A 27,105-nucleotide genomic window follows, 5' to 3' on the forward strand; every position below is an offset into this window, starting at 1 on the left:
AAAAAACAACTTCTTCAGATGCATGGTGTGAAAATTACAGATGCAGGCATTATGTAATGATACATGAAGAGAAGGGAGTCACCTCACAAGTGGAGAATCAGTGTTGACAGGGCCAATTCAATCGGTGGATGTGGTCCACTCCCAATAATGGATGAGGAGGTGTCAGTTCCAGGAGAGGAAAAGCTGCTTTTGTAATGAGCCAGCCACTCTCAGTCCCTATTCAAGACCAAGTTAATGGTGTTAAATTGGCAAATGAATTTTAGTTCTGCTGTTTCTCTTTGAAGTCTGTTTCTGAAGTTTTTTTGTTCAAGTATAGCCACTTTTAAATCTGTTATAGAATGTCCAGGAAGATTGAAGTGTTCTCCTACTGGCTTTTGTATATCACCATTCCTGATGTCCGATTTGTGTCCATTTATTCTTTTACGTAGGGACTGTCCAGTTTGGCCAATGTACATGGCAGAGGGGCATTGCTGGCACATGATGGCATATAGAACATTAGTAGACGTGCAGGTGAATGAGCCTCTGATGGTGTAGCTGATGTGGTTCGGTCCTCTGATGGTGTTGCTAGAGTAGATATGGGGACAGAGTAGGCAACGAGGTTTGCTACAGGGATTGGTTCCTGGGTTAGTGTTTCTGTGGTGTGGTATGTAGTTGCTGGTGAGTATTTGCTTCAGGTTGGGGGGTTGTCTGTAAGCGAGGACTGGCCTGTCTCCCAAGGTCTGAGAGAGTGAGGGATCATTTTCCAGGATAGGTTGTAGATTGTTGATAATGTGCTGGAGAGGTTTTAGTTGGGGGCTGTATGTGATGGCCAGTGGTGTTCTGTTATTTTCCTTGTTGGGCCTGTCCTGTAGTAGGTGACTTCTGGGTACCCGTCTCGCTCAGTTTCCTCACTTCCCCAGGTGAGTATTATAGTTTTAAGAATGCTTGATAAAGATCTTGTAGGTGTTTGTCTCTGTCTGGGGGATTGGAGCAAATTCGGTTGTATCTTATGGTTTTTTACCCATGAAAGCTTATGCCCAAATAAATCTGTTAGTCTTTAAGGTGCCACCGGACTCCTTGTTGTTTTTGTAGATACAGACTAACACTGTTACCCCCTGATACTTGATAGGTTATTTACAATCCCTTAACAGCTGTCGAAAGCTAATCACTAGGGTGCATGTAAACCATAGTCACAGCTCTCTTGATTTCTGCATGGACCCTTGATCATTGTATTGGTGTGGGGACTCTGCTGTCCAGGTTGCTACTGATGCGTCACTGGAAGCGCCTTTCCAGCCAGCTGCCTACAGCAGAGCTAGCTTCTCTACTGAGCTACCAGTGTGATTTCTGGCCATGAGGGTAGCACAGTAGCCTGAGAGGTATGGTCTTTGTTCCTTTAGTCAAATCATTTAATCTGACGGCTGTACTTCCATCTCTATAAAATGGAGATAATTCTTTCTACCACATAGGACTGTTGTGAGGATGGCTGATGTTTATATGGGTTATAGGTAAGGCTATGATTTAGTCATGGGTATTTTTAGAACAAGTCATGGACAGGGCATGGGCAATGAACAAAAATTCACTGTCCGTGACCTGTCCATGACTTATATCAAAAATACCTGTGATTAAATCTGAGGGGCACTGGGGGGGCACCCAGGGCCAGCAGCACCAGCTGCCAGGCTGGTGGGACCACTATCCAGACCAGCAGACCACGGCTACTCCAGTCGGCCGGGGATCGCTGCCTTGGGCTGCTGGAGCAGCGGCTGGTGTGGCTGTCCTGGGGGCGATCTGAGCAGCTGCTTGAGCAGCCCCGGGGTCAGCCACACTGGCCCTTGCAAAAGTCACGGAATTCGTGACTTCCGCGACCTCTGTGACAGACACAAAGCCCTAGTTATAGGTGGTAAAATTCACCAGAATGTGCACACTATCTTTTGGCATGTGGTGTTATTTATAGTCATCCTAGTCTTTCTGGTGTCTTGGGATAACTGTCCCTTGCAAGACTTTCACATGTGAAGTCAATTTTCTCACGTAAAACAGTAGTCTATTAAATTTGGGTGTGCTCTAAAGAGTATTTCCATTAACTGCCCCAGAATATTCAGGCCAGTGGTGTGATGACAATGGACAAGTCATTTTGGTAGTGGAAATGAAAAATGAAAAGAGTACAAGAGACTAACTTCTGTTTTTGAAGGGGATTGTCTTCCTTCATAGCAAAGTAGTAGGCGGCACAGGTCAAGGTCTATTCGCATACTCTAAGATGTTCTCTGATTTTCACATAATTTATGAAGCAGTGTTTTTCCTTCCCTGTGAGCAAGCCCCTAAGAATATAAGTGCAGCCACACTGACTCAGACCAATGGTCCATCTACCTCAGTATCCTGTCTTCCAATAGTGGCCAGTTGCAGATGCTTCAGAGGGAATGAACAGAACAGGGCGATTTCTAGTGATCATCCCCTGTTTTCCAGTTCCAGCTTCTGGCAGTTGGAGGTTTAGGGACACCCGGAGCATGGGGTTGTATCCATGACCATCTCAGCTAATAGCCATTGATGGACCTATCCTCCATGAATGTATCTATTTATAAGTTTATAATTAGTTTATATGACTGGAGAAGATAGTTACCACTTAAGATGAACTGCATCCAGGAATCTTGTATTGCTGGGATTGAGCTCTTCTGATATTTCTCCAAGTTTATTGGCACAGTCTGATTTTCGTTTTGGAGCTGTGCAGGACAGTAATCTGGCCATCTGTGTAAACATTCAGGAGGGATTATAGACTAGGTTAGTGGATGCTGTCTTTAGGAATGCGTTCTTCATATAGTACAGTGGAGAACTAATACCAAAATGAAGTATTTGCCAAAGTACTGTATTATTATAAACCTATTTGCTTACTAGCTTTTTTCTCTCTATGTATGCACATTTAAATAGTATGCTAATGACTGATCCTGGAACTTGGGACCTTTTGTGTTTGCTGCAGGCCAGCCTTGTTCTTTTCCCCTCAGTCTGGGCTTGAGGTCAAATAGCACAGTCTCATCTGTGAGCTTTTCTCTCTCCTCTTGCTGGTACTAGCTATATCTCTCTATTGCTACCACCTTTCCTTCCCACTGTTGCTATCCTCACTTTCTCCCAGGATTTATACAGATTCTGTTCTGCTTCTACAGCTTCCAAAATTCATGTTCAGACTATAGTTTTGGGGGGAGATTATCAAACAATCAAAAAGATTATTCATTCTGTTCATTCTCATTTTAATTGATATAAAAATGTTTGTGGGACACAAATAATTTAGTTCTATGTTTTGTTGTATTCTTTTGTCATTAATCTTATAAATTGGCCTACAAGAAGGTGGTCAAGGAAAGTGCGGGCCCCTTACTGAATGAGGGAGGCAACCTAGTGACAGAGAATGTGGAAAAAGCTAATATACTCAATGCTTTTTTTGCCTCTGTCTTCATAAACAAGGTCATCTCCCAGACTACTGCACTGGGCAGCACAATATGGGGAGGAGGTGACCAGCCCTTGGAGAAAGGAGTGGTTCAGGACTATTTAGAAAAACTGGATGAGCACAAGTCCGTGGGTCCAGATGCACTGCATCCGAGGATGCTAAAGGAGTTGACGGATGTGATTGCAGAGCCTTTGGCTATTATCTTTGAAAACTCATGGCGATCGGGTGAGGTCCCGGATGACTGGAAAAAGGCTAATGTAGTGCCCATCTTTAAAAAAGAGGAGGCGGAAGAGGATCCGGGGAACTACAGGCCAGTCGATCTCACCTCAGTCCCTGGAAAAATCATGGAGCAGGTCTTCGAGGAATCAATTCTGAAGCACTTAGAGGAGAGGAAAGTGATCAGGAAGTTAAAGAAGTAGGGCTGGATGAATGGGCTATAAGGTGGATAGAAAGCTGGCTAGATCATCGGGCTCAATGGGTAGTGATCACTGACTCCATGTCTAGTTGGCAGCCGATATCAAGCGGAGTGCCCCAAGGGTCGGTCCTGGGGCCGGTGTTGTTCAGTATCTTCATTACTGATCTGGAGGATGGCGTGGATTGCACCCTCAGCAAGTTTGCAGATGACACTAAACCATTGCCCCCTACACACAGAGTAGGATGGCCTGAACTTGCCAGTAAAACTTTAGTGGTTTTTTACTTATTTCAAATACAGTTATTTTCACTGTTAGACTAAAAAACAGGAGCAAAATAAGTATGGAAATATGGCACAGCCATAACACAGATTGTGAAAAATGGGAGAGAGGAACTTTTGAAGAATTATCGAAAAACTACATTATTTTGGAAGAAATAATCAGTCTCCATTACTCTCTTACATCTGTAAAGACAAGAGAGACCACAGGAAGTATAGCAGAGTTTGCCCTTTAACTTAACGCAAACATACAATCATAGAATATCAGGGTTGGAAGGGACCTCAGGAGGTCATCTAGTCCAACCCCCTGCTCAAAGCAGGACCAATCCCCAGACAGATTTTTGCCCCAGATTCCTAAATGGCCCCCTCAAGGATTGAACTCACAACCCTGGGTTTAGCAGGCCAATGCTCAAACCACTGAGCTATCCCTCCCCTCTATATATTGCCTCTATATAAATCCATGGTATGCCCAGATCTTGAATATTGCATGAAGATGTGGTCGCCCCATCTCAAAAAAGATGTATTGGAATTGAGGAAAGGTACAGAAGAGGACAACAAAAATGATTAGGGGTATGGAACAGCTTACATATGAGGAGAGATTAATAAGACTGGGACTTTTCAGCCTGGAAAAGCGACAACTAAGGGGGAATATGATAGAGGTTTATAAAATCATGACTATTGTGGAGAAAGTATATAAGAAAGTGTTATTTACTCTTTCTCATAACACAAGAACTAGGGTCACTAAATTAAATTAAGAGGCAGCAGCTTTAAAACAAACAAAAGGAAGTAGTTCTTCACACAACGCACAACCTGTGGAACTCTTTGCAAGAGGATGCAGTGAAGGCCAAGACTAGATGAGTCAAAAAAGAACTTGATGAGTCCATCAATGGCTATTAGCCAGAATGGGCAGGGATGCAAAACCATGCTCTAAAATGTCCCAAGACTCTGTTTTCCAGAAGCCGGGAATGGGCAACAGGGGATGGATCACTTGAAGATTGCCTGTTTTGTTCATTCCCTCTGAAATACCTGGCATTGGTCACTGTCAGAAGACAGGGTATTGGGCTATATGGACCATTGGTCTGACCCAGTATGGCCATTCTTCTGTTCTTATGCAATAGCAACATAGTTATTTTTAATAAGCCTCTGCTCTCTTGGATGTCACAGCATGCTAACAGTGGCCAGAATCTGCATGCAAAACACATGGTGGCTGATGGCATGAAATAATGTCTTGTAATACATATGAGGATAGACAAGCACGTTGGGGTAACATTGTCAAGCCTCGGATTCGGTGGTTAATTATACAGAGAAAAGAGAGTTCCATGTTGTGCATGAAAAAAGTCTGTTATAAGAATGTCAATGACTGAAAGTCAGACTAGCCATTTGGTTAAAACAATAGTTGCCAGTACCCCATGAGCTCTGGTTTGAGAGCTGAATGCTGATTGAGTAAAGCAAGATGTGTGTCTGTCCTCTTTCTTCTCACTCTCACTGTAGAAAGATTTTAAAATTCAGCCAGGTCATGAGCACTGTTAACCAACTGCAGCTAGTTTAAATTAAGAAGATTAAAGGTGAATATGCTGCTTGTGAACAAAGACTTCACATAAGTTCTTTCTTAATTCACCTTTTGAGGAATGGAACAGGGTGTCGTATTAGAGATATTTAACTTGGCAAATGGCTTTTGAAAGGTCTAAGATGATTGCCAGTCTCTGGAAAGTGATTAGTAAAATGCACACTGATCACAGTGTATATTAGGAAGGAGGGGCCATTTGGAAGAGGCAGCAGACTTGGTTTTCCTATTTAGCCATGAAGGTTTATTAGCATTTGAACATCGACAACAGACCTGAAAAAAGGAAGAACTAGCATTGTATTCCAGCTTTTTGATATAATAGAGAGTCATTGGGGAGTGGAAGGAAAAAGCTGTATGGCTATTCAGATGAATCTACGTGTCCGTTCTACAGAAGAATTTTCACAGGGTTTGTAACTCAGCCATAAAAAATGTGATCGTGGTTGAAACTCTGGCAAGCGAGGTCTCAGCCTGAAAATGGTGGTTTTGGGAAATTTAGTTTTTGAGTTATGCAAGTGCAAATTCTGCTTGAGAAATGTTATATGTAAAGACTTTTTATTTTTGCATTTGTTTATCTCCAAAACACGTTCATTTTTGAAAATGAAATTTACTAGTGTGTCCCTACTGTGGACATCTCCCCTTGAAAAAAGGAGTTATTTCATTTTATAAAAATGAATTGCTGCGCAGGTGGGGTAGTATCTGATCACTTTAAAAGTTCCTGTCAGTGGGTTTTTTTTTTTTTTGTTCTTTTTGTTTTTGTTTGTGGCCTTGCTGCGCATTTTGCCCAGCCGTATTTAGTCTGCATACTAAATGTTAGTCTCCCCAACTATATTTACTTTGTGAACTTAGCTTTTTTTCCCCTTCACCCAGATGTATTGTAAATTGAAGTAGATTTTACTCTGACGGGCCGGATTTTAGTCCGTGCACTAAATTTTAGTCCGCAGACTAAAAAATAATCCGCGGATTATTTACTAAATCAATTCCCTCACTGAAAACTACATTAAGAATGTTTAACTGTCTCACCAGAACATAAAAGTGAGGGAGTTCACAGCTAACGGTGAGTCACGTCTGTCCTCTAGGCACTTAGGCACAATAGAGCACTGACACCATCCCAGCTTTCAGGATGCGCCCCATTGTGCTCAAGTGTTGGCATACATATTGTTGTGCACTTCACCTGTAACTGTGACTGTCCCTTGCTCTTAATGTTTAATGTTGTACCCTTTTGTGTAGTTCTTGGTGGGTGAATTAGTTAGAATTTCAGGTGGAACTGTGTTGAATTACTATAGCTAAAAGATGCAGGTTTTTGCTTTAAGTAATGGGTGTGAGGGTATAAGGGGGAAAATCCCACAATAAAGTGAGAAAATTAAGTCCATACCCTCACTCCTGAGGAGACATGTCCAGTTCCTGAAGAATCCTAAAGAGATAACATCATCAAAACAAATCCATTGGTGGGGAAGTCAATCCAAAATGGAGAATAATCCGCGGCGGCCTGATACACTCATAGCTCACACAAATTTAAGACAGCCAAATTAGAAATACAAATTAAAACTTCTTATTTTCTCGTCAGCAGAAATCATAAATTGGTTTTTTAAAAAATTTTCACATTGTGTCTCTGGGACAGATTTACAGAGGAAAAATATGTATGTAGTCTGTGCATGAGGGATGCACACACTAAGACAAACTAATTCAGCCCCATTGTCTATGGACATTTATATCCAGGACAGAGAGGACTGCAAATTCTTTAATATGGCAGCTCAGTTACCCTTTTCTTTCTAGTTAGAATTTTGATTTCAACTTTTTTTGTTATTTATTTTTTAGTAAACGCACTGGCATTGGAACATAAATTAACATAGAAATGTTTCTATACTATGCCTCACCATTGCACAATCAATTTTTTTGGCATACACTGTGGTCAAGTTGGACTTGCTGCTATGGAGACTGATGTTTAAAGTTTCTAATTGTATAAACATTTTCTATGTCCCCCACGCCATGGATTTCTTATAATATTGGATATATTTTTCCTTGCTGGACTATTCTCTTTTGGATTGACTCCCCCTGTTTGGATTATTTCACTGCATTATCATCTTTAGGACTCGTCAGGAACAGGACATTTCACCTCAGGAGTGCGGGTATGTACTTAAACATTTTTTCAAATTATTAGGGCTAGTCTTGAAAAGAGGAGAGAGAAAAGCTAGAAGTGGAAAAGTTGGGTTCAAACAGCCACACATCAGCTAGCAACAGGTGAATATTTTCCCCGTGTCATACAAGAAGGTAATGATTAGATAGGCGTAGATCTGCACACGTTTCACTTTTTAATTACTCTTTATTTGCGGAGGGTGGGTATTTGTGTGGGGTTTTTTGGTTTTTCAGTTTCTGACATATAGATTATTGTAGTAATTGCTTACCTTGAGTGACTCATTCCCAGTCCAGACAGAGACTGAGCAGTTGTTTCTTAAATTCTATAAATGTTGACAGAAGTTCACTGACCTGAAAGATGAAGAATTTAAGGGAGGGGTGTCAGAGGGATTCCTTTGTTAAAGGGCAGATTTCAGTGGTTCTCTGTTTTTTATCTTCATTTAATAAAAGGAGACTGTCCTGTTCTTGTGTGGGCTGTAGCTTGGGAAACGTATGCCACTGCACCACCCTTGTATTGTGGTCAGTAATCCGAACTCTGGAGGCAATGGATTTTGACACAGAATGTAAATAACCTCCATCTACCTCTACCCTCCCCCTAAAAATATACACACAGCTACTTCAAGCGTGGAAGTCAGCAGAAGTTCTGTGACTGCAGGGGCTACAGCATTTGGACCTTTGTGCCAAACTGAAGCTATTTCTTACATTACTGTAGTGCCCACGGTATCTTCCCAGCAACCTGAACCAATTCTGCTCTCTTAGTACCTTAACTCTTTGACTCCAGGAGTCAGGATTCCCTGACATGATGAGTTAGTACAGAATGCATTAGAACTAACTCAGGTGCTCCTGACCCAGCTGGGCACCAACGGGTTAAAAAAAAAAACAGTCAATTGTTGTCAGTGACCTGATTAATTTTAATTAATATGAGCATAAATGTCTTCAGTTTAAAATCTACTGAAGCAGAGCCTGTCCAGGTGCCTGGGGCTGCAGTCAGTTAGCATGTGATGGATAGGTCATTCCTTGGTGCTAGGTGGTTTGGGTTCACCTGCATTGGTGCAAAAGCATTTTGGATTAGCTCAATTGCATCAAAAATGCTGACATCAGAATTTAACACTCCCATCCCACCTCACTTCTCCCTGGCCTGTATTCTACGTGCAACAGAGTGAACGGAAACTGCTCGAGCAGGGTGTTAAGGACATGGATGTGACTGTCCAATTTTGCCTTGAATGTAATGAGATGGGGTAGGCAGATTTGGGGTGTCATTCTGGCTATGTAGGATCATTTTTTAAGGGGTCTGAACTACAACTTCAAGGAAGAACTGCTGTGAACTCTGTGCTTTATATCCTCAAGGTAAACTTCTGAGAGAGTCAAATAGCTTTCTCACTCACCACCTTTAATGTTCTCACAAACTCTAAATGTGCAGGAATTATCCCTGTTAATAGGAATCACTTAACACAAGAAGGTCAAGAAGAAGAAGCACCTGTAAACTTGAACTAGAGCTTTTCTGCACCAAGCCTGTTCATTTCCAAACTTGAACAGTGTCATCCATAGCAATAATCTGACCAACTTGCCTGCAAAAATCCACATTAGGGGGAAAAATCATTTGTTTACTGCCGAAATGAATGTTGGCGACCTTTCTAATTTTAACTTTCAGTCAATCCTGCTCATTTGCACCCCTCTCCCCATCATATGCATGGCTGATTTCACCCACTGTGTTTGTTGTCATAAGATCAATGAATTTTCCTTTAATTCTTAAAATTGTTTTTCTGAGCTCTCCCATGCAGCCTTTCACTAGCATTGCATCCTTCACCCACACAGCAAAACCCTTTGCACTTAACCTTTTCAACCCCAGAAGCTGGATTCTCCCATCCCAACACATGAGGACCCATTATATTAGCACAAATAGCATTTAGTTTCAACTCACTAAGCACTGAGAGATTTAATTGCTCAGACTTGCTGCAGTAATAAAAAAGAAACAAGTCCAAACAATCTGTCTCTTGTTTTTCTGTAGGTCTTCCGACCCCGCACTCCACCAGAAGCAATCGCACTATGTAGCCGTCTGCTGGAGTACACCCCCACTGCCCGCCTGACTCCCCTGGAAGCATGTGCGCACTCTTTCTTCGATGAACTACGGGACCCAAATGTCAAACTACCCAATGGGCGAGAGAAACCTGCACTCTTCAACTTCACCACTCAAGGTAGCCTGTGAGCGTTGAGGAGCCTTCCGTTGGGAAGAAGCACTGTGCCAAAAGTTCTGTGATACAAATGCCATTCCCCCAGTAGTAAAATCAAGAGGTGGGGCAAGAACATGGACCAGTTGTATAGCCAGTGATTGTTCTCAAAAATGGACTGCATCAGCTTTGGGAGAGGGGAGGAAAGGGTTATGAAATCGTTATCTTCTTGCATTATTGATTCAAACTCAGTCCACGGGACTGGAAGTCATTACTGTCTGATTGCATAAAGTAAGTTTGCAGCTTCAGTCCAATTCCTAGTGTCCACAGTCCAAGTGACACCTTTGTTTGGAGTCTCACCACAAAGGTTGAGGACCCAGTGAACCACGGGAGACTGAATTGCCTTCTAAAGATGACCCTGTTCATCATGTTTCAGAGTAGCAGCCGTGTTAGTCTGTATCCGCAAAAAGAACAGGAGTACTTGTGGCACTTTAGAGACTAACAAATTTATTAGAGCATAAGCTTTCGTGGACTACAGCATCCGAAGAAGTGGGATGTAGCCCACGAAAGCTTATGCTCTAATAAATGTGTTAGTCTCTAAGGTGCCACAAGCACTCCTGTTCTTTTTGCCTGTTCATCACGTTTGAAGCAGGTTGTTGGGAAGCAATGTGGGAAAGCTTGCATTGCTGCTGCCCAGGTTGTCTGGTCTGGAGGGGGAAATATGAAGTCCTTAGTTCTCCAGGGCTGTAAATACTACATCTGTCATCCAGTAGTAAATAGAGTAAGAACTTTTGAGGAAGTAACTTTTTAAATTACACAGCATGACCCTGAAATGTTTCATGTTGAACTATCTGCAGCCACACCAGTACCAAATTAGCCATCCTTCCCCTCCTTTCCCCCCAAAAATATGTACATGCAAAGATTACATCCCTTACATCATTTATTCTCTCCTTTCACAGTTGATGAGTCTTCAGGGTTGGTTTGGTTAAGTATGGAGTGCCAGAAATGTGGTGTACAAGCTTGTTAGTGTTGTAGTGTAGTCTTCTACATAAATAGCTGCTAGCTCTTAGCGTTAGGGCGGGGACGAATCCCTGTGCACTGTTATCTGCTAGGGATCTGTTCCCATTCCAGTTCTGCTCATGTGGTTTAGGCATGGAGGCCTGCTCTGTAGTAAGTGCAAGATCCACCTTCTTATGCCTGAAACAGAGTCCTGTCCATGCTCCCAGCTTTGGAACATGGTGCCCAGTTGTTACCCAGGTAACTGAAGCAAGGTTTGTGTCCGTACAATGTAACTTTTAAACCGTGCTACCACGTTAGTTCAAGCCCTGCCAGGGAGGGTAAACACAAATGTCGTCTTTTGACTTAACACAGTGGTTCTCAAATTATTGTACTGGTGACCCCCTTTCACATAGCAAGCCTCTGAGCGTGACCCCCCTTATAAATTAAAAAAACTTGTTTTTATATTTAACACCATTATAAATGTTGGATGCAAAGTGGGTTTTGGGGTGGAGGCTGACAGCTCGCGACCCCCCCATATAACGACCTCGCGACTCCCGAGGGGTCCCAACTCCCAGTTTGAGAACCCCAACTTAACATGATTCACACTACCCATGTGGGAAGTGCACTGCATTGGTTGTACCAAAACACTTCCCAGAGAGAGAGTGGACAGGCTAAACCGATTTGGAATGTAGTTTTAACAACACACACAGGGCTGATATACATTACAAGGGGAGATTGTTGTACTGTTTAGTCCTGCTAGAGCTGTAAAAAACATTGTCCACACACAACATTGTGCAAGTGTTGCTAGTATTGCTGAAATTGCACAACCTCCCACATCACTTTGAGCAGGGGGCTGGACTAGATGACCTCCTGAGGTCTATTCCCGCCCTAATCTTCTATGATCACGTCCATCCACAATCATTTACACATTTTTGCCACCCTGAACTACCAGTGTTGTAACAGAGCCTACCAGCTCAGTCCCACTGAGGGATCTGATATTCCTGTTACTACTGTGCTGTGTTAGTCATTACTAGCCTGAAGTTTTGCAGTTGAACCAGCAGATCAGAAAATTATTTTCCGCCTCTGACACAGAGCTGCCATTTTGCCAGTGTCTTTTTTAGGCAGTAAAGAGCAGTCTGTGTATTGTTTTATTTTGGTTTTTTAATCAGAAAGTTTCATTTGAAACCTAATTGTGTCTCCACATAACTAGAAATCTTTGCACTATAACCTTCTGAGTACTCTTGCAGGTCCAGTTTACTTTCAGACAAAATAGATTGGCTTGGAAGCGGGTGCAGTCTGAAATGTATGGGGGCTGAAACTCTGAAGGGCTTGTCTATGTTGAGAAGAAATTGTTGTAGGGACATAATTGCGTGAAAAGTTTGGTCCTCTGACTTGTCCTTGTGACTGTTTAGCAATGTTTGCGTGTGCGGCAAACAGGTCTTAAAAATGTAGTTTTACCAATGCATTCTGGGATTCCTGAAGTAATTAACCCATTGATACTGGGAACAGAGGCTACTGGTCTATTTCCAAACACAAGACATTGCATTGGGATGGAGCTAGGAGGACAAGCTGACCTGGTACCTCTGTAATGTTTGACTTCCTTTTTCCTTGATGGGGATATACCTCTGTAAACTGCACTGATTCTGCTAGAACTGAACTAAAGTCATGGTCCAAGTTGTGGCAGCCAGTCTTTGTAAGATGTCTTGGACAATTGTGTGTGGACAGAAGATGCTGAAGTCTTTGCAATCTAAAGGCATTCCAGGCAAAGGCTTCCTACAGCCATATTTAGTTTATTTATTAACAGAGTGTAGAGAGGGCTTCAGAGTCCTGAGTTGGGGATTTGATTCAGTTAGGCACCCTAAAGTTAAGGTTCTTTTTCATATCTTGGGCTGGAAATCTTCTGAGAGAGAAGGGAGGCAGGCAGGCTGCAGATAACACAAATCTAGCCATTCCCTGCAGTATTTTGGCATGTCCAGTATTGGGCAGAACCAGGAGGTGTGTTGCAGCTACACACAAATGAGAGAACAAGTATTCAATCAAGTTTTTAACCAAAGCTTTAATTAAACTTCAACAAATTGCAGTTTGTTTTGGGTCAGTTATTTTCTCTGAATTGATCCATCCCTCTCTAGTTGAAATATTGTGATATTCACGGCATCCTGAATTTAGATTCCTAGGTACAATGGGGAGGGTGCGGGCCTCTTCTGCCTATTATCTCTACTCCCTAGTGTAGCTTCTAACATGTTTGCACTTCTAGTCAATTTTTCTGCCTGAACCACAGGTGGGAAGATGCTTAGTGAGTGAAAGTGGCTATTCTGCCAGTGTGAGCTGAATTCTTTAATGACTGGATGCAGGAAGAATCACAGTGGAATGGAAGCTGTGTTGACTCATTATAGTTATACTAGGTCAGCCATACCTTTTAGACATTGGGAGTCTGGCTAGAGACACTTGGCCGCAATACATTTTAACTGGGTGTGCTATCTCCAAAACACACCCGTCAAGGGGTACTGTGTCAAGCAAGATGAATGAGTGTCCATATTTCCACTTCATTTCCCTGTTGGATTACATGCCAGTGGCTAACAGAGCTGTAGAAAGAGCGAGATACACAGTGGGTTCCCTATACCAACTGATTTAAGAAATTACTCTGGGGCGGGGAAGGAGGAAATAGTGGAGTAACTTCTTTGGGCCTGGAGCGGCTAATAGCCGTGTGCTCATAGTTAGATGGTGTTGGTCTGGTTTCAGTTATTGCAGTGACTTGTGTTTGTTTATGGCCAGTCAGTATTTCTGTGTATTTTGAGGAAGCACAGCCCAACACTACACTGGTGAGAGGTTAGTAAGTAGTCGAAATGGGCTTTCTCCAGCTTGGCTTCTCAGTCAATTACTTTTTCTTTTTACGTTATTTGTTGACAAAAATAAAAAAATCAAATGGACACGTCAGCCCTTATAGGCGCTAAATTCAGTGTACATGTTACAGAAAAGATATAGGCTCCTTAATCTGCCTCATAAATAAAACCCAGTAGCTAGTGACAGTCATGTACAAAACCACCCTATGTGTCTGTGAGATGATTGGACTTGGTTTCAGGACAGATTTTTCTCTCTTTACAGGGTTTATAACTACTGTCTGCATGCGCTTCTCTCCCAGGCGAGTTCTTGCAGTGCCAAGGGTTGTCTTTTTCCTCCTTCCTTGAGGTGACTGCCCCGTTGCTTTATCTGGATGTGGCTTCCTTTAGAGGCAATCTTTTCCACTCCTGAAACAGCCTTCAGGAGACTCTCCTTCCTCTTTGCTCCATTGCCAGCTTCGGTGTAGTATTAGACTGATCCCCTTCAGGGCAGCCTGCAGTATTATCACTTGATGACCTAATCGGCTCCACCCCATCACACTTAGCTCATAGTGTTACCACCAGTTGCCATTATAAGACGCCTGTTACTCCGATACATATTGCATCTATTTTAAATTTGGGGCCTCAGCAACTTGACTGTTCTGTTTTTCTTAAATTATGTTTTTAGAAAGAACAGTAGTAACTTTTGTGTTCCATTTAACTGACCTGAAAATCAAACCCTTTGGCTTTTCACTGTGCCTTCAAAGGAAGTATCAGCCCTTCTAGGCTGCTTGGCAGCATTTAAAGAGACTTAACTATGTCACTGGTGTTGGGTTTGTAGGTCCCTGACTAGTGAAGTTTAATGCAGTGTAGTTGTAGCTGTGTCGATCCCAGAGTATTAGAGGGGCAAGGTGGGTGAGGTAATAGCTTTTATTGGACCATCTGTTGGCGAGAGAGACAAAGACACCGTCCCATCTCAGCAGTATAGTGGCATCTCTCGAATGCTAGTATCTCTCTCCAACAGAAGTTGGTCTAATAAAAGCTATTACCTCACCCACCTTGTGTCTCTAATGGAGTTTGTGAGTCAAGGTACTGACTCCCTGGAGTTGTTGGAGAACCTGTAACAGTCAATGCCCAAAGCAGCACACTGTTGTCATCAGCCTTCTCCTTTAAGCTGACTGTGAGTGGGTGTGTTCATGAAGGGAAAGGGTGATTCTCAGAATGAAGTTGTATTAACAGGCTGTTTCCAAGGACCAGGATTGGTCGGTGCTTTGCTAACTCCATGGTCATCCACTTTCGCTGGGAAATTATCACTTCTTGTAGCTGTACAGAGACGCTTTGCTCTGGAAATTCCCATGCTGGATATCACTGTGGCTTCCTCTTGCTCATGGACATACATGGAAGTGTAATGTGACCTTGTTTATTAGGGCATGCATTTCACTGATGGTTACGTTTGCTGAGAAACCCAAGGAGTTAATCTGCATGCAGAGGTTCTGTGTGGACTATAAGCTAACTCTGTTTGTTCCACCTCCCCTCCAGAACTGTCAAGTAACCCATCTTTGGCTTCGATCCTCATCCCTGCTCATGCTCGGAATCAAGCAGCTGCTTCAACCCCTACAAATGCTACAGCAGCCTCAGGTGAGAACATGCGCCTGCCTGCCTGTCTCCCTTCTCTCTCAAACGACACTCCTTCCATTAAGAAGCTTGAGTAACAGACCCTGGGGTGGATGAGGAATAATTTAATTCCAACTCCATTTTAAACTCAGTCTTGTTGGATTAGCTGGCTGTGGGCACTTTGGCAATACTAACCTGAGTCCTAACCCAGCTCATTTTGATGACGCATCCTAGTGTCTGTGTCTTTCACTCAAATTTCTAGTGTGAAGAAGTGGAACAATGAGAATAAGCTCACCTTCTAAAGATCCTCCTGGTCAGTTAATTTCTGGACTCCACAGACATTCAGCGCTGATTTTGTTAAGCTCTAAACTTTAGCTAGTTTTAGAGAGGCCTAGGCAAAAAAGAAATTATCAGCTCCGTAAATGGAGCCTCATCTGAAAGGTTTATTTCCAATCAAATTTTGACTGATTGTGGATAAACAAGATTTTCTCACTAATGCAAAATACATTAGCACTTCCAAAAAGGATTACCAAGGGATTCACTTTTAGTGTATTGATTTCTGCTGCACCTAAGCAGTTACAGCTTCTTATTGTGGATGCCCTTATACCAGCTTTGGGCACCAAATAATGCTCTGGCTTTTTGCCCAACCAAGAGTGGTTCTCTTCTTTGTCTCTGTCTCTTGCTGTCAGAAACTTAAAAAACCTCATTACTGGCCTGGAGACCTACCGTGGTGTATTGTGATCCTATATGAACTTACAAGTTGAGCAGTGTTAGAGCTTGGCTAAGAGATCTCCAAGGAAAACTTGGGAGTGCAAGTATGATCTAGTGTTGATGATTCAAGAGAGGGCACTCTTTCTCCCTGAGCCAGTGCTGAGCCAATGCCTCAGTAGGCTCTCAGGGGTTTTGTGTGGCTGAAGGTGTTGTCTTTCAGATGAGCTGTAGGATGTGCACAGGGAACAAAGTATGATTGCTTAGAGGTGATGAGAAATTAACTAGTGTGAGTTCAAAAAAGCACTTTCCTTGCTTTGCTTAGCACAGCTTTCGAAGAGCTCACATGGGGGGAAAGCATTTCAGGTCAAGTCCTAAATGTGAACTGTACTAAAAATTGGCTAATTAGTGTCTGCATTTTAACCCTCCTCTTAGTAGCCACTGTATTGCTGAGATGGGCCGGTGTCTTTGATCCTCATGAGAATCTTTTGCAGCTACAGAGGAATTTTGATATATTGTTCAATATTTCATAACTTTCAATTACATCTTCATAGTCTCTTGCATACACAGCTATTTTGATGACCTTGGACTCAAACCTGTGTAGTTCTTACTCTTACAAAATTCTTGTGCCGGGGAAATTTAGCCTGAATTAAGATTTCAGGATTAGGCTCTGTTGGAAATTGTGCAAACCTGATTTGCTTTAGCTCTGGCAATAGAATTCACTGTCTAGACCAGGGGGTGTCTCAACAAAATTTTTGGTGGCCTCACAGTGTGATGACTAACTCTTGCTCGTGGCTGCTCTGACAATATTTCCTAAAATAGTTAATTAAGTTCAGAAAAAACAAATATGTATATTTACATGCCCAAATCATTGCAATTGATTGATGTAGGGTTTTTTTGCAGACTCAATAATAAAAATAATATACAGTTTGGTGCCCTCGCCTCCCCCGGTCCCCACTGCTTTCCCCCCATTGCCCCGGGCTTCCTTCCATGGTCTCAGACCCCAGGCTTCCCCCACTTCTTGCTTCTGGACCACAGTACCCAGTAAGGCTGTCCCTGCAGAAGCCCAGAGCCCCATAGCTGGAGCCGGGGGGTGGGGAGTGGGGGTGGCTGAAATCCAAAGCCCTGAAGTTGGGGGAGGGTGAAGCCTTCTGCCAGAGCCTCTGGCTGAACCGGGGGAGGGGGGCTGAAGCCCACCCCTGAGTGCTGCTGGGAGGGACCACTGCTTTGCCCCCTCCCCCATCTCTGCGCAAGAAGCTGTTGTGGATGCAGGAAAAACCCCTGGTGGCCACAGTGGCCGCATTTGAAAAACACTGGGTCCCTGAGCAGCAAAGTTCTTCTAATCATTAAACCAGTATCAGAGCAGCATGGGAATGGGTTTGCCATCTGACACAGGGCACCCACACTGACAATGACACTTTTCAGCAAAACGTTTGCCCTTGTAAATAAATTATTCAAAGCCACTCTTATAGCGGTGAGCTGTTAGCTGATTGTAGACGTAGCATGAGATTTAAAAAGGTTACACAAGTTATTGGGTTATAATTGCATGGTAATACAGTGTGGCATTTTGTCTTATGCCTGGGCTACACTAGCAGGGGGAAAGGGCGGGAACTAAGGTTCGACTTACCTGGCCGTTCTCACGGCTACGAGTCAACTGCCGCGGCTCCCCCGTCGACTCCGCTTACCCCTTCTGCCGAGGTGGAGTACGGGCGTCAATTCGCGGATCGATTTATCGTGTCCAGACAAGACGCGATACATCGAACACTACCCGCCGATCCGTGCCTTTACGCCAGTGAACCTGATCAGTTAGCTCAGGTATTAGCCGCTCAGACTTCAAAATCCAGAGAGTCCAGGTTTAGTCCCCACAAACAACCCTCCTTAGGGCCTTGTTACATAATCACTGTCACTTCTGATGGTGCTGAAGTGTTATTGTTACATAGCGACATTAAATCTGTGTCTTTATAATGCAATAGCTGAAAATTCAGGATACTATGCTGATCAAAACTGGGATGGGGGAGCCAATTTTCAGCATGACAGAACACTGTCTACATCTTCCTGAGTCCAGAGCAGAGTCATGGTTAGATAATAACCTCTAAAATATCCTCTGATTGGTAGTTTTCCCCAAGCCTAGCATGGTAATGCTGGTCAGGAGAGTTAGACTTTCTCTCCCCAAATTCTGTTGGCATGTAGACTGCACTGTCTTTGGAATGGTAGCACACCTTTATTTAACATTTGTTACAATAGCGCCTAGAAGAGCCAGTCACGCCCGTTGTGTGCTAGGTCCTGTACAGACACATAAGATGACACAGGCACTGTGCAAATTGCCCTGACATCTGTAGACTCGTATACTGGGGAAGGGAGTGTGCATAAAAAAAAATTTAAGAACCGATGGGTTGAATTTCTGCTTTAAGTGAAAAACTCAACTCAGCTTTAACTTAAATAATTTTTTTTTTAATTAATGGAGATATCCTAGCTCCTAGAACTGGAAGGGACCTTGAAAGGTCATCAAGTTCAGCCCCCTGCCTTCACTAGCAGGACCAAGTACTGATTTTGCCCCAGATCCCTAAGTGGCCCCCTCAAGGATTGAACTCATAACCCTGGGTTTAGCAGGCTAATGCTCAAACCATTGAGCTATCCCTACCCCCTATGGAATCCCAACCAACATCTTGAATGCACACACTGTGTGAGAGACATTATATGTGTGGTCACAACCAGCATTTGATTTTCACAGTGACTTACACCCAGCTGAGTATCTGGATCAACACCAACTTACTGCAGATGAGGATCTGGTCTATAGTGTGTCTCTGAATGTGTTTGCTGCCATCAAACACGTGGTGGCAATAGCTATCTGCTGAAATGCATTTATCATGCAACTTCGACAGCTTTATCTGAACTTCACCTGCTAAACAGTCCCTCCCAGAACTTACTGTAACATCATAGCTTCAAACAGCTCCTGTGTAAAATGCTCCCAGAAAAAAAGCCTCCCAGCTGACTGTTACCTGATTTCCTCAAAAATGTCTTTGGCCTGGGGCTCAGGCTGGGCAATATTTAGTCCTGGATGAGTGAATGTCACTTGCTTCTAGCCCAGTGAAATATCAGCCCTTGAAATGCTGGCTGTATGTGAAAGGGAATTATTGTGTGTAATTTTTAAGAGATTTCCAAATACATTGGTTATAAATTCCCTCTCCTTCAGATTCCTGTACGGGTGGGCTCATGGTACTGATGGGAGCTGGCTTTTCAGGAAGGTGGGTATGAAATTTTGCTCCAATACCATTTGTAAACTTACTCAAACACCCCTAAACTAGGATTTCTTTGACCCAGTGGCATGTTTGAATACATGATGATTTTGGGGCAGGATGAAAGTTGTACTTGCGTCAAGTTTGGAATAATTGTGTTGTTCACAAAGAGCTTTTCCACTAGTGCCTTATGCAGGTCATCCTAAAAGTGTCAATAAAGCCCTTATGCCACAACATCATGTATTTTTCTTCCTGGATCAACAAGCGGCCAGATAGCTGCTCTGCTAGTCAGCATTTCTACCTGAGGGGGGGTGCCATCCTGCATGGGACCCTGGCCAGCATAGCTTCAGGGATCATTTTCTGATGCGTCATGCTGTGCTAATCCCTTTGATCTAAAATGAGACATGTTCCAGCATCCTCAACAGCAAGGTGGGACAGAGCGGAACTAGAGTTGCCTGCCAGCGCAGGGCAGTTGCACAAGACCTTAACGACACTCATAATAAAGTAATATTTAGCACATAGATGTGCAGTTTCACCTTGACAGCACTTGGAAAGCATTTATTTCTCATCACCCATGAGAGAGAGGCAAGTATTATCCCAGTTTTTTAGACGAGGAAAATGAGGCTCAGGGAGGTGCACAGATTACACAGGGTGTCAGCTACTGAAATTTCTGGCTCCCAGCTTTGGGCTTAGACCACTAGATCACAGTTCTCTATAGAGAGCAGTAAAGTACAACATGAGCCTGGATTTCTAGGCTCAAAGAACATCTCTCTGACGAATTTTGTCTCACCCCACCCTTCCCCTGCAGTCCTTAATTGTCCTTTTAAGGACCCTCAAACTATTGGCAGGCTACCTCAGGGTGTCCTTTCAGGTTAGCATTGCAATATATCAGGAATGAAAATCCCTGTGGCCTTTGACAAGTTCTTAAATTAAGGAGCATCTGAGGGTTGTAATACCCAGACTGCAGCTCCATCCTATGTAGCAGCCTTTCTGGTAGGCTTCTGGGACACCATGTCCCTGACCAGAAAGCAGAGGCAATTCCAGAAGTAGGACTGGGAGAAGCACCAGCAAAATGCTGCCTTAAGGAGCAGTAGATCACCACCATTCTTGACAAGGCTGTGGAGACAATAATTAGGCCTAAGCCCAATACATGGTATTTTTCCATCAGGTGCAGAGCTGTCAGGTTGATAATGAGGAGGCTTCTGGCTGAGAACAGTCTCACCCCAAGCACTGTTGAGCCTGCTGCAGTCACCTCCCCAGCCTGGGGAGATTTAGCGGGAACCAGCAAACACCACAGTCACAAGTGCTTATCACAGTGGCACAAACACTAATCTACCCCAACAAAAAGGCTTTTTCTCTCTTTTTTACTGGTTCTGTCAAGGGCACAGATTTCCTCATGTACTCTACTTAAGTGCTGACTCCCCAACGAAGGAGGAAGAATCTGAGTGTGCAGGGCCCCTTTCTGTGCTGGGTGCTTTCAGTGCAGCGTCTTAGTATGGAGGCACTGAAACTAGCATATAGCTGCGCTCGTCCTGCTCCCCAGCCTGCACTCTGTTGATGTGGCAGCACAGAACCTGCAGAAAAGCCAAGGTGATGTCTTTCCTAGAGTTCATGGTGTACAGCACATGGGTGTTTGCAGGCATGTACCAGCTCCCTGAGCAGTGTGCACAGTCTGATCCCAAATTGGAAGGCCTTTGTATATATTGTTGTAGAAGAGCCACAAGTATCGGAACCTAGGCTGTCTCCTTGCTTACCCCTCCCTCTAATGTGTACACACAGCTGATCAGAGGCAAATGGTCTGCAGGAACTCAAGCTAGCAAACTGACCATGAGAGAAGCAGGTTTTATGTACATCACTTGGGGGTAGACTTTTCCCCATTCCTCTCTGTCCGTTTGATAATTACATCTTAACACTTTTAGCTGTGCTGTCTTCAGGGGCAATAAATCAAGAGTCATAGCATATTCCAACAAGTGGTAAACAGAACACACAGTGATGCTGTCTGTTATATGTATTCTCATACCCAATGGGACTGGGACTTTTCAGCTTGGAAAAGAGATGACTAAGGGGGGACACGATAGAAAAAGCAGGGACAATGATAGAGGTCTATAAAAGCATGACTGGTGTGGAGAAAGTAAATAAGGAAGTGTTATTTACTCCTCCTCACCACACAAGAACTAGGGTTCACCCAATGAAATTAAGAGGCAGCAGCTTTAAAACAAACAAAAGGAAGTAGTTCTTCACACAACACAGAGTCAGCCTGTGGAACTCTTTGTCAGAGGATGTTTTGAAGGTGAAGACTGTAAAAGGGTTCAAAAAAGAACTAGATAAATTCATGGAGGATAGGTCCATCACGGGCTGTTAGCCTGGATGAGCAAAGATGCAACCCCATGCTTTGAAGTGTCCCTCGCCTCTGTTTGCCAGAAGCTGGGAGTGGGCTACAGGGGATGGATCACTCCATTGCCTGTTCTGTTTATTCTCTCTGAAGTACCTGGCATTGCTTCTGGCACTGTCAGAAGACAGGATACTGGGCTAGATGGACCATTGGTCTGACCCAGTATGGCCCTTCTTATGTTCAGTGTGATGGTGAGTTAGATAGTTAGCGTGAACGGATAGCTATCAGAACAGCAGGGACTATATTTTAAATCCAAGGGCTGTCGATAATGCCAACAACATACTGGTAAAATATTGGATTGCTATCTTAAGTACATTGGGATGATTTTTACTGCATTTGAGGAACCATTCTGGGGTGGAGGGAAGCCAGGACTGGAAAATAGCCTGCTACCCGGAGTAGGATTTCTCTTCTCAGCTTGATAATCCCATTTTCTGATCCTGGTTATCACTTCTCAGATGTGGGTAGGTGGTCACTCTCTTTTTCCGTTTGTCTTCTTTTCTCCTAGGTGATGATGTACTGTTAACCTTCTCTCTCCTGGAGCGTATTGTCTCACTCTTCCATCATCCAGTGCTGTGCTTTTCTGGGCTCTCTTCCTTATTTATCAGTGTCCTTTTTCCAGTGCGGTGCCCCCTACTTTGGTCATTATTAAGAATGGCTAGATAGAAGAACTTCATCATCAAACATGTATTCAGCTGCACAGTATATCCCTAGAGATACTGTTGTATTTTTTATTGCAGCTGCATTGCATGATAAGCTCTTTACTGGTGTGGAGATGGTGTCGCCCCCAGTTTTTCTCTACACAGCCTCCGATTTTGTACTTGTGCTAGCCAATGCTTTCCTTCAACTGTATTGTTATATTTACCTACATCAATCTCTGCCCCCTTTTTAATGAGCCTATTTCTCTCAAGATCTCCAGTTTATGTTCATCCAATCTAACCTCAGCTGTGTTGTGATAGCTTCTTGTGTGATACCATCTGCAACACTGATTAGTTTACAATTAATTGTATTTTTTTAGTTTGTTAGTGGGGAGTAGGGAATAAAAGGGAGAGTGCCCTGTGCTAATTCTCAATTATTACCTTTCTCCAGCTTAGTATTTGTAATGATCATAAATTTCTCTTTCTTCATGGTCTGTGTCAGCCAATTTTGTGTTATCAGTACTCACTGGACAACAGCTTAGTTTTCTGTGTGGGACTATACCAGATACATTTTCCTTTTCCACCAGAGCTGTAATTGTGCATAAGATTTATCAGCTTTGTCTGTCCTCTACAAAAACGTGGTTAATTGGCCATCATGATGTTCTTATATATAGGTTTCTGTGTTGACACCTCTAATATTTTACCCAGTTAACAGCATCCTGACTTTTGTTTTATCCTTTTTTAAATATTTGCTTTTTCCAGGCTTCTTACACGTCACCTATACTCCTCAAATGTTCACAAATGCACCAGCAAAACATTGAGATTCTCTCTGGAAGGACCTTTCGGTCACAGTCAAAGATCCAGCTTGCCAACAGATTTCTATTTTGTTATAAACTGAAATGATCTGTGCTACTTCTTGTACAACAAATGAAAGAATGCCATTGAAAAGACCGAGTTTCCAAAGAAATAGGAAAAAGAAAGAATCCTTTGCTGCACTTCCTTAGAAAGTATCTTGACACATGCCCATCTTACACTATAGAGTCTCTTTCCAGTGAACACTGTTGTCTGAGTTAGGGAAGAGAGAGAGCGTGTTTCAGGTTATTCACCTCCAGGCACTGATCCTCCAACAGTGCATTGTATAAGCCTCATTACTGGCTTCAGCCTTGACATTAATCTGCTTTCAGCAGTTAGGAAGGTGGCAAGTCTATCTTGTGTTCAGCAACCACAAAATAAAGCAGGGTGGATAAAAATCAATTATTTAAAAAAAATAAATAAAAATTGGATTTTTTTAATTTAAATTAGATTTTTTTGATAAAATGCTTTTTCAGGAAAAAACCTATCTAAAGATAGTTTTAATTAAGATACATTATAGCTCAAAGATATCTCCTCATGGAATAGGGATTATAAATTCTAATTCTATAGTATGAGACAATACATTCATGTAATGTTTAAGAAAGGTTTGGTAAATGAGTTCCAATAGTTCATGGATTAGGGACCCAATCTTATGGGGTTCCAAGGGCTTCTGTATAGATTATTTAGGTTAATCTTTCTATCTACCCAATGGGACTCAGTGCTGAACCTAGAAGATACATCGGAGATGCTTAGTTTTGAAGTTCTCAAACTGTGGATTTGTCTCTCCAGAGGTAACATGCGTGTTAACAGCAAAAAGGTTTTAAAATAAATTAATATAGAGAGGTGAGAAATAACAGACCTCAACTCTATTGTCTCTCTGCAAATTTGTGCATACAGAATCAATCCCTTACCTCTCTCTAAAAGTGCAAAGTTTCAAAAAGTTCAATGAATAGAAGATTGTTGGGGGCGGAATACATCTGGACAAGGAGAAGAAGTCTGGAGATAAATGTGAGAAGTGAGGGACATATGCTTGTTTTGTTAAAATATGATATGTTTGCTGTTGAAGAAAAAAATCCAGAATACTTAACATTGTTGTTTTAGTTAAATAAAACAATTTTAATGTCTGGTGATGTTCTCCTCCTAATACAGCCTGGCAAGAAAATCCTCCAAATATTAATGATTAACCTGTTGAATTGGAGATTGTTCACCTCCCAGTGACTTCATAAATATCTGCTTCAATTACCTTTGGTAAATGAAATAACCAAACAATCATTCATTTTCTGATATAGCTGTAAAACTCATCTGAAAACTTTTCAAAATAAATCACGGTTTAAAAATGTATAGTGTGTACCTTCTAAAAATGAAACCTATATCTATGAATTGGGAAGAATATATATTAAGGTTATAACAACCAACAAGAATGCACTTTTTTGTAGAAAATCATGATTAAATTGAGTCTTCCTGACTAGTGATTTAAATCAAATCCACCCTGAAATAAAGCAATAGACTTGAAAGTCACGTATTGAGGGAACCAGTGTATGAATTACACATTAATACACAAGCTGGTTCTACCAGAGACTGTGGCTGGTTGCTTTCATTGTCTTGGCTCATTCACACATTTAACAGAGATGGCTTCACTACATGATGGACACAATATAAAGCCTAAGCACCAATGGGAAAGCTTGTGGTAGCCATACATACTTTGGGAATGCGAGTGTGCCTTGCCATGCCAGTACAGTTACTGAATTCTAACATGACTGTGAGCGTTGCAGCAGGTTTTCCCCCTGGGCCGCCTCTGGCATACAGCTATACGCACTTGTGGTTTAAAGTGCGAGGTAGCGCTAGTACCCTGGTGACTTCAACCTTTGAAAAAGGCTTTTCTGCTGCTCCATTTGAGTCAGTAATATGCTGCTTGCAGATCATGCCCCATTGAATCACTCCTGCCTCACCCATGATTGCATTCAGGAGAACCCCTTAACCCCACAGCATGGCACAGTGATGCAGAGTACATCGGTTCTAAGTTGGTGGGGGCTGTAGGGCTGTGTGCACCATAAAGGTCAAATCCATTGATTGAGGTGCCTGTTGCTTGGAAGTAACACTGCTTTTTGCTCTCCCCTTTCTGTCGTTGGCAGATGTTAATGCAGGAGAGCGAGGTCAGACCAATAACGCAGCTTCAGCATCAGCCTCCAACTCCACCTGAAGTGGTCCCACGCAAGCCAGCTGCACAGGAAAAATCACCAGTAATTTGAGTCTTGCTCAGCAACACTGGTCACATTTGGAAAGAAAATTAAAAAGAGGAAAAAAACAAAACAAAACAAAACCCTGTTCATTTTAGTGTTCAATTTTTTTATTATTATTGTTGTTCTTATTTAACCTTGTAAAATATCTATAAATACAAACCAGTTTCATTGTATTCTCACTCTGCGGGGTCTCCAGGGCAAGGGAATAGGTGGGGGGGAGAAGGGAAAGTGGAGCAATAGAACACATCAATGTCTCTTCCCTTGACAATCTCTTCGTATGGAAAGTTTGCTGTTGTGTACTTCAGAACCAGGACTCTTGCCTCATGCCCCCTCCCACAACAGAAAGAAGGAAAAAAAGCCTCATTCTCTGCTGACGTTTGTTTTTTTTTTATAACCTCTTTTTTTTATTTTCTTTTTAAGTGAAGTTTCAGACTTTGGTGTAGTGCACAGCTTGAATTTGGTTGGGAGCTTAGCCGGGATCATTCAACAGAGCTAAGCGTTTCTTGTAAGTGAATCCATATCTAGGCTATCGGAAGAACTGCCTTTGGCATGGTCGGGGAGGTGGGGAGGTGATAGGACAATAGGTAGCCCGGGGGGGGGGGGGGGGGGGGCTTACTGTATGTCTAAACTTGGAACTGCTAGTGGAAGACTTATTTTAAAAATTAGCGCTAGCAATAGAGAAACCTGCAGCTTCAATATGGAAAAAAAAGTCTATCAAGTGGGATATATATATTTATAATATATACACACACGCATGTCAAACACACCTGGTTAGCTTTATTGAAGCAGCTTGTTTGCCTAGTCTGAGCTCCTCCACCAAGTCTTGGACTTCTTTGTTTTTAAAAGAGCCATGTAGTGCAAGAGAATGGCCAGTCAGCTCTAATCTCCAGCAGAGAGAAGATGATGAATGGAATCCCACAGGAGGAGGGGGCAGGCGGAGTTATGGGGCCTTTTGGAAAGTGGCCACTGTGAAAGCATTTTTCGGTTTTTCGCTCTGAACGGGATGCCCTTTCCCGAGATGCACACAGGAAAAGGACATCAGAGTTTATAATGTGAACTGTAACAATCTACTGGTTTATTTGTAATATTTTTTTTACTGCAGTTTGAGCTTGCAGATTGCCACGCTCTATAGATCTAATTTTAAATCCACAGCTAGAATCTGTATTTAATTTCATCATTTTAACCTCCTGCTTTTTTATCTTTATTTATTGATGCATGTGGAGTTGCCATTATGATGTTTTTACATTGGTAGAATAAAATACACATCAAAGTGATATCAACAGTAACTTGTACCTGCTGACTTGAGGGGAAGCTGACTACATAAGTGTGTGTATATAATATAAATAGATATGTGTATAACATAGATACAGTACTGCTTTTTGAGTTTTATTTTGTCTACAGCCGTTAAATTGTCTGATTGAAGCATAAGATGAATGTTTGTTTCCAGTCTGAGTTTAAGGAGTGTTTTTCTGTAGTGGTGAATGGTGTAAGAATCAAAGTCTCCATTTCTGAAGTTAAAGCAATATTCTTGGAAAGAGTCAGTTGAGCAGCAGGAAGTTGCAGCTGCAATGTAGAAATAGACTTTTGAGACCTGGTCTGTCTTATCCTTGAGGCTGATGTCCATGTGGGCCTTATACACATTCAGAGAAACCTT

The 27,105-nt window shown here is 42.6% G+C and overlaps 1 protein-coding gene across 4 annotated transcripts in view; it reads left to right on the top strand.

The window, feature by feature from the left end:
• The window catches only part of GSK3B (glycogen synthase kinase 3 beta), a 239,654-nt gene extending 213,633 nt beyond the window's left edge, over positions 1-26,021 (top strand). Inside the window, exons 9-13 of one of the 4 annotated variants that reach the window (XM_054043189.1) lie at positions 7,746-7,784; positions 9,800-9,986; positions 15,314-15,412; positions 19,290-19,341; positions 25,344-26,021. In XM_054043189.1, the coding sequence (XP_053899164.1) occupies positions 7,746-7,784; positions 9,800-9,986; positions 15,314-15,412; positions 19,290-19,341; positions 25,344-25,350 (384 nt within the window). In that variant the 3' untranslated portion in view covers positions 25,351-26,021. The remainder of the gene's footprint in view (positions 1-7,745; positions 7,785-9,799; positions 9,987-15,313; positions 15,413-19,289; positions 19,342-25,343) is intronic. The other 3 variants (XM_054043181.1, XM_054043199.1, XM_054043196.1) reach the window with 3 other exon arrangements.
• Positions 26,022-27,105: the final 1,084 nt, after the last annotated feature.

The sequence above is a fragment of the Malaclemys terrapin genome, chromosome 1, assembly GCF_027887155.1.
Source record: "Malaclemys terrapin pileata isolate rMalTer1 chromosome 1, rMalTer1.hap1, whole genome shotgun sequence".
In the NCBI taxonomy this organism is placed as follows: Eukaryota; Metazoa; Chordata; order Testudines; family Emydidae; genus Malaclemys; species Malaclemys terrapin.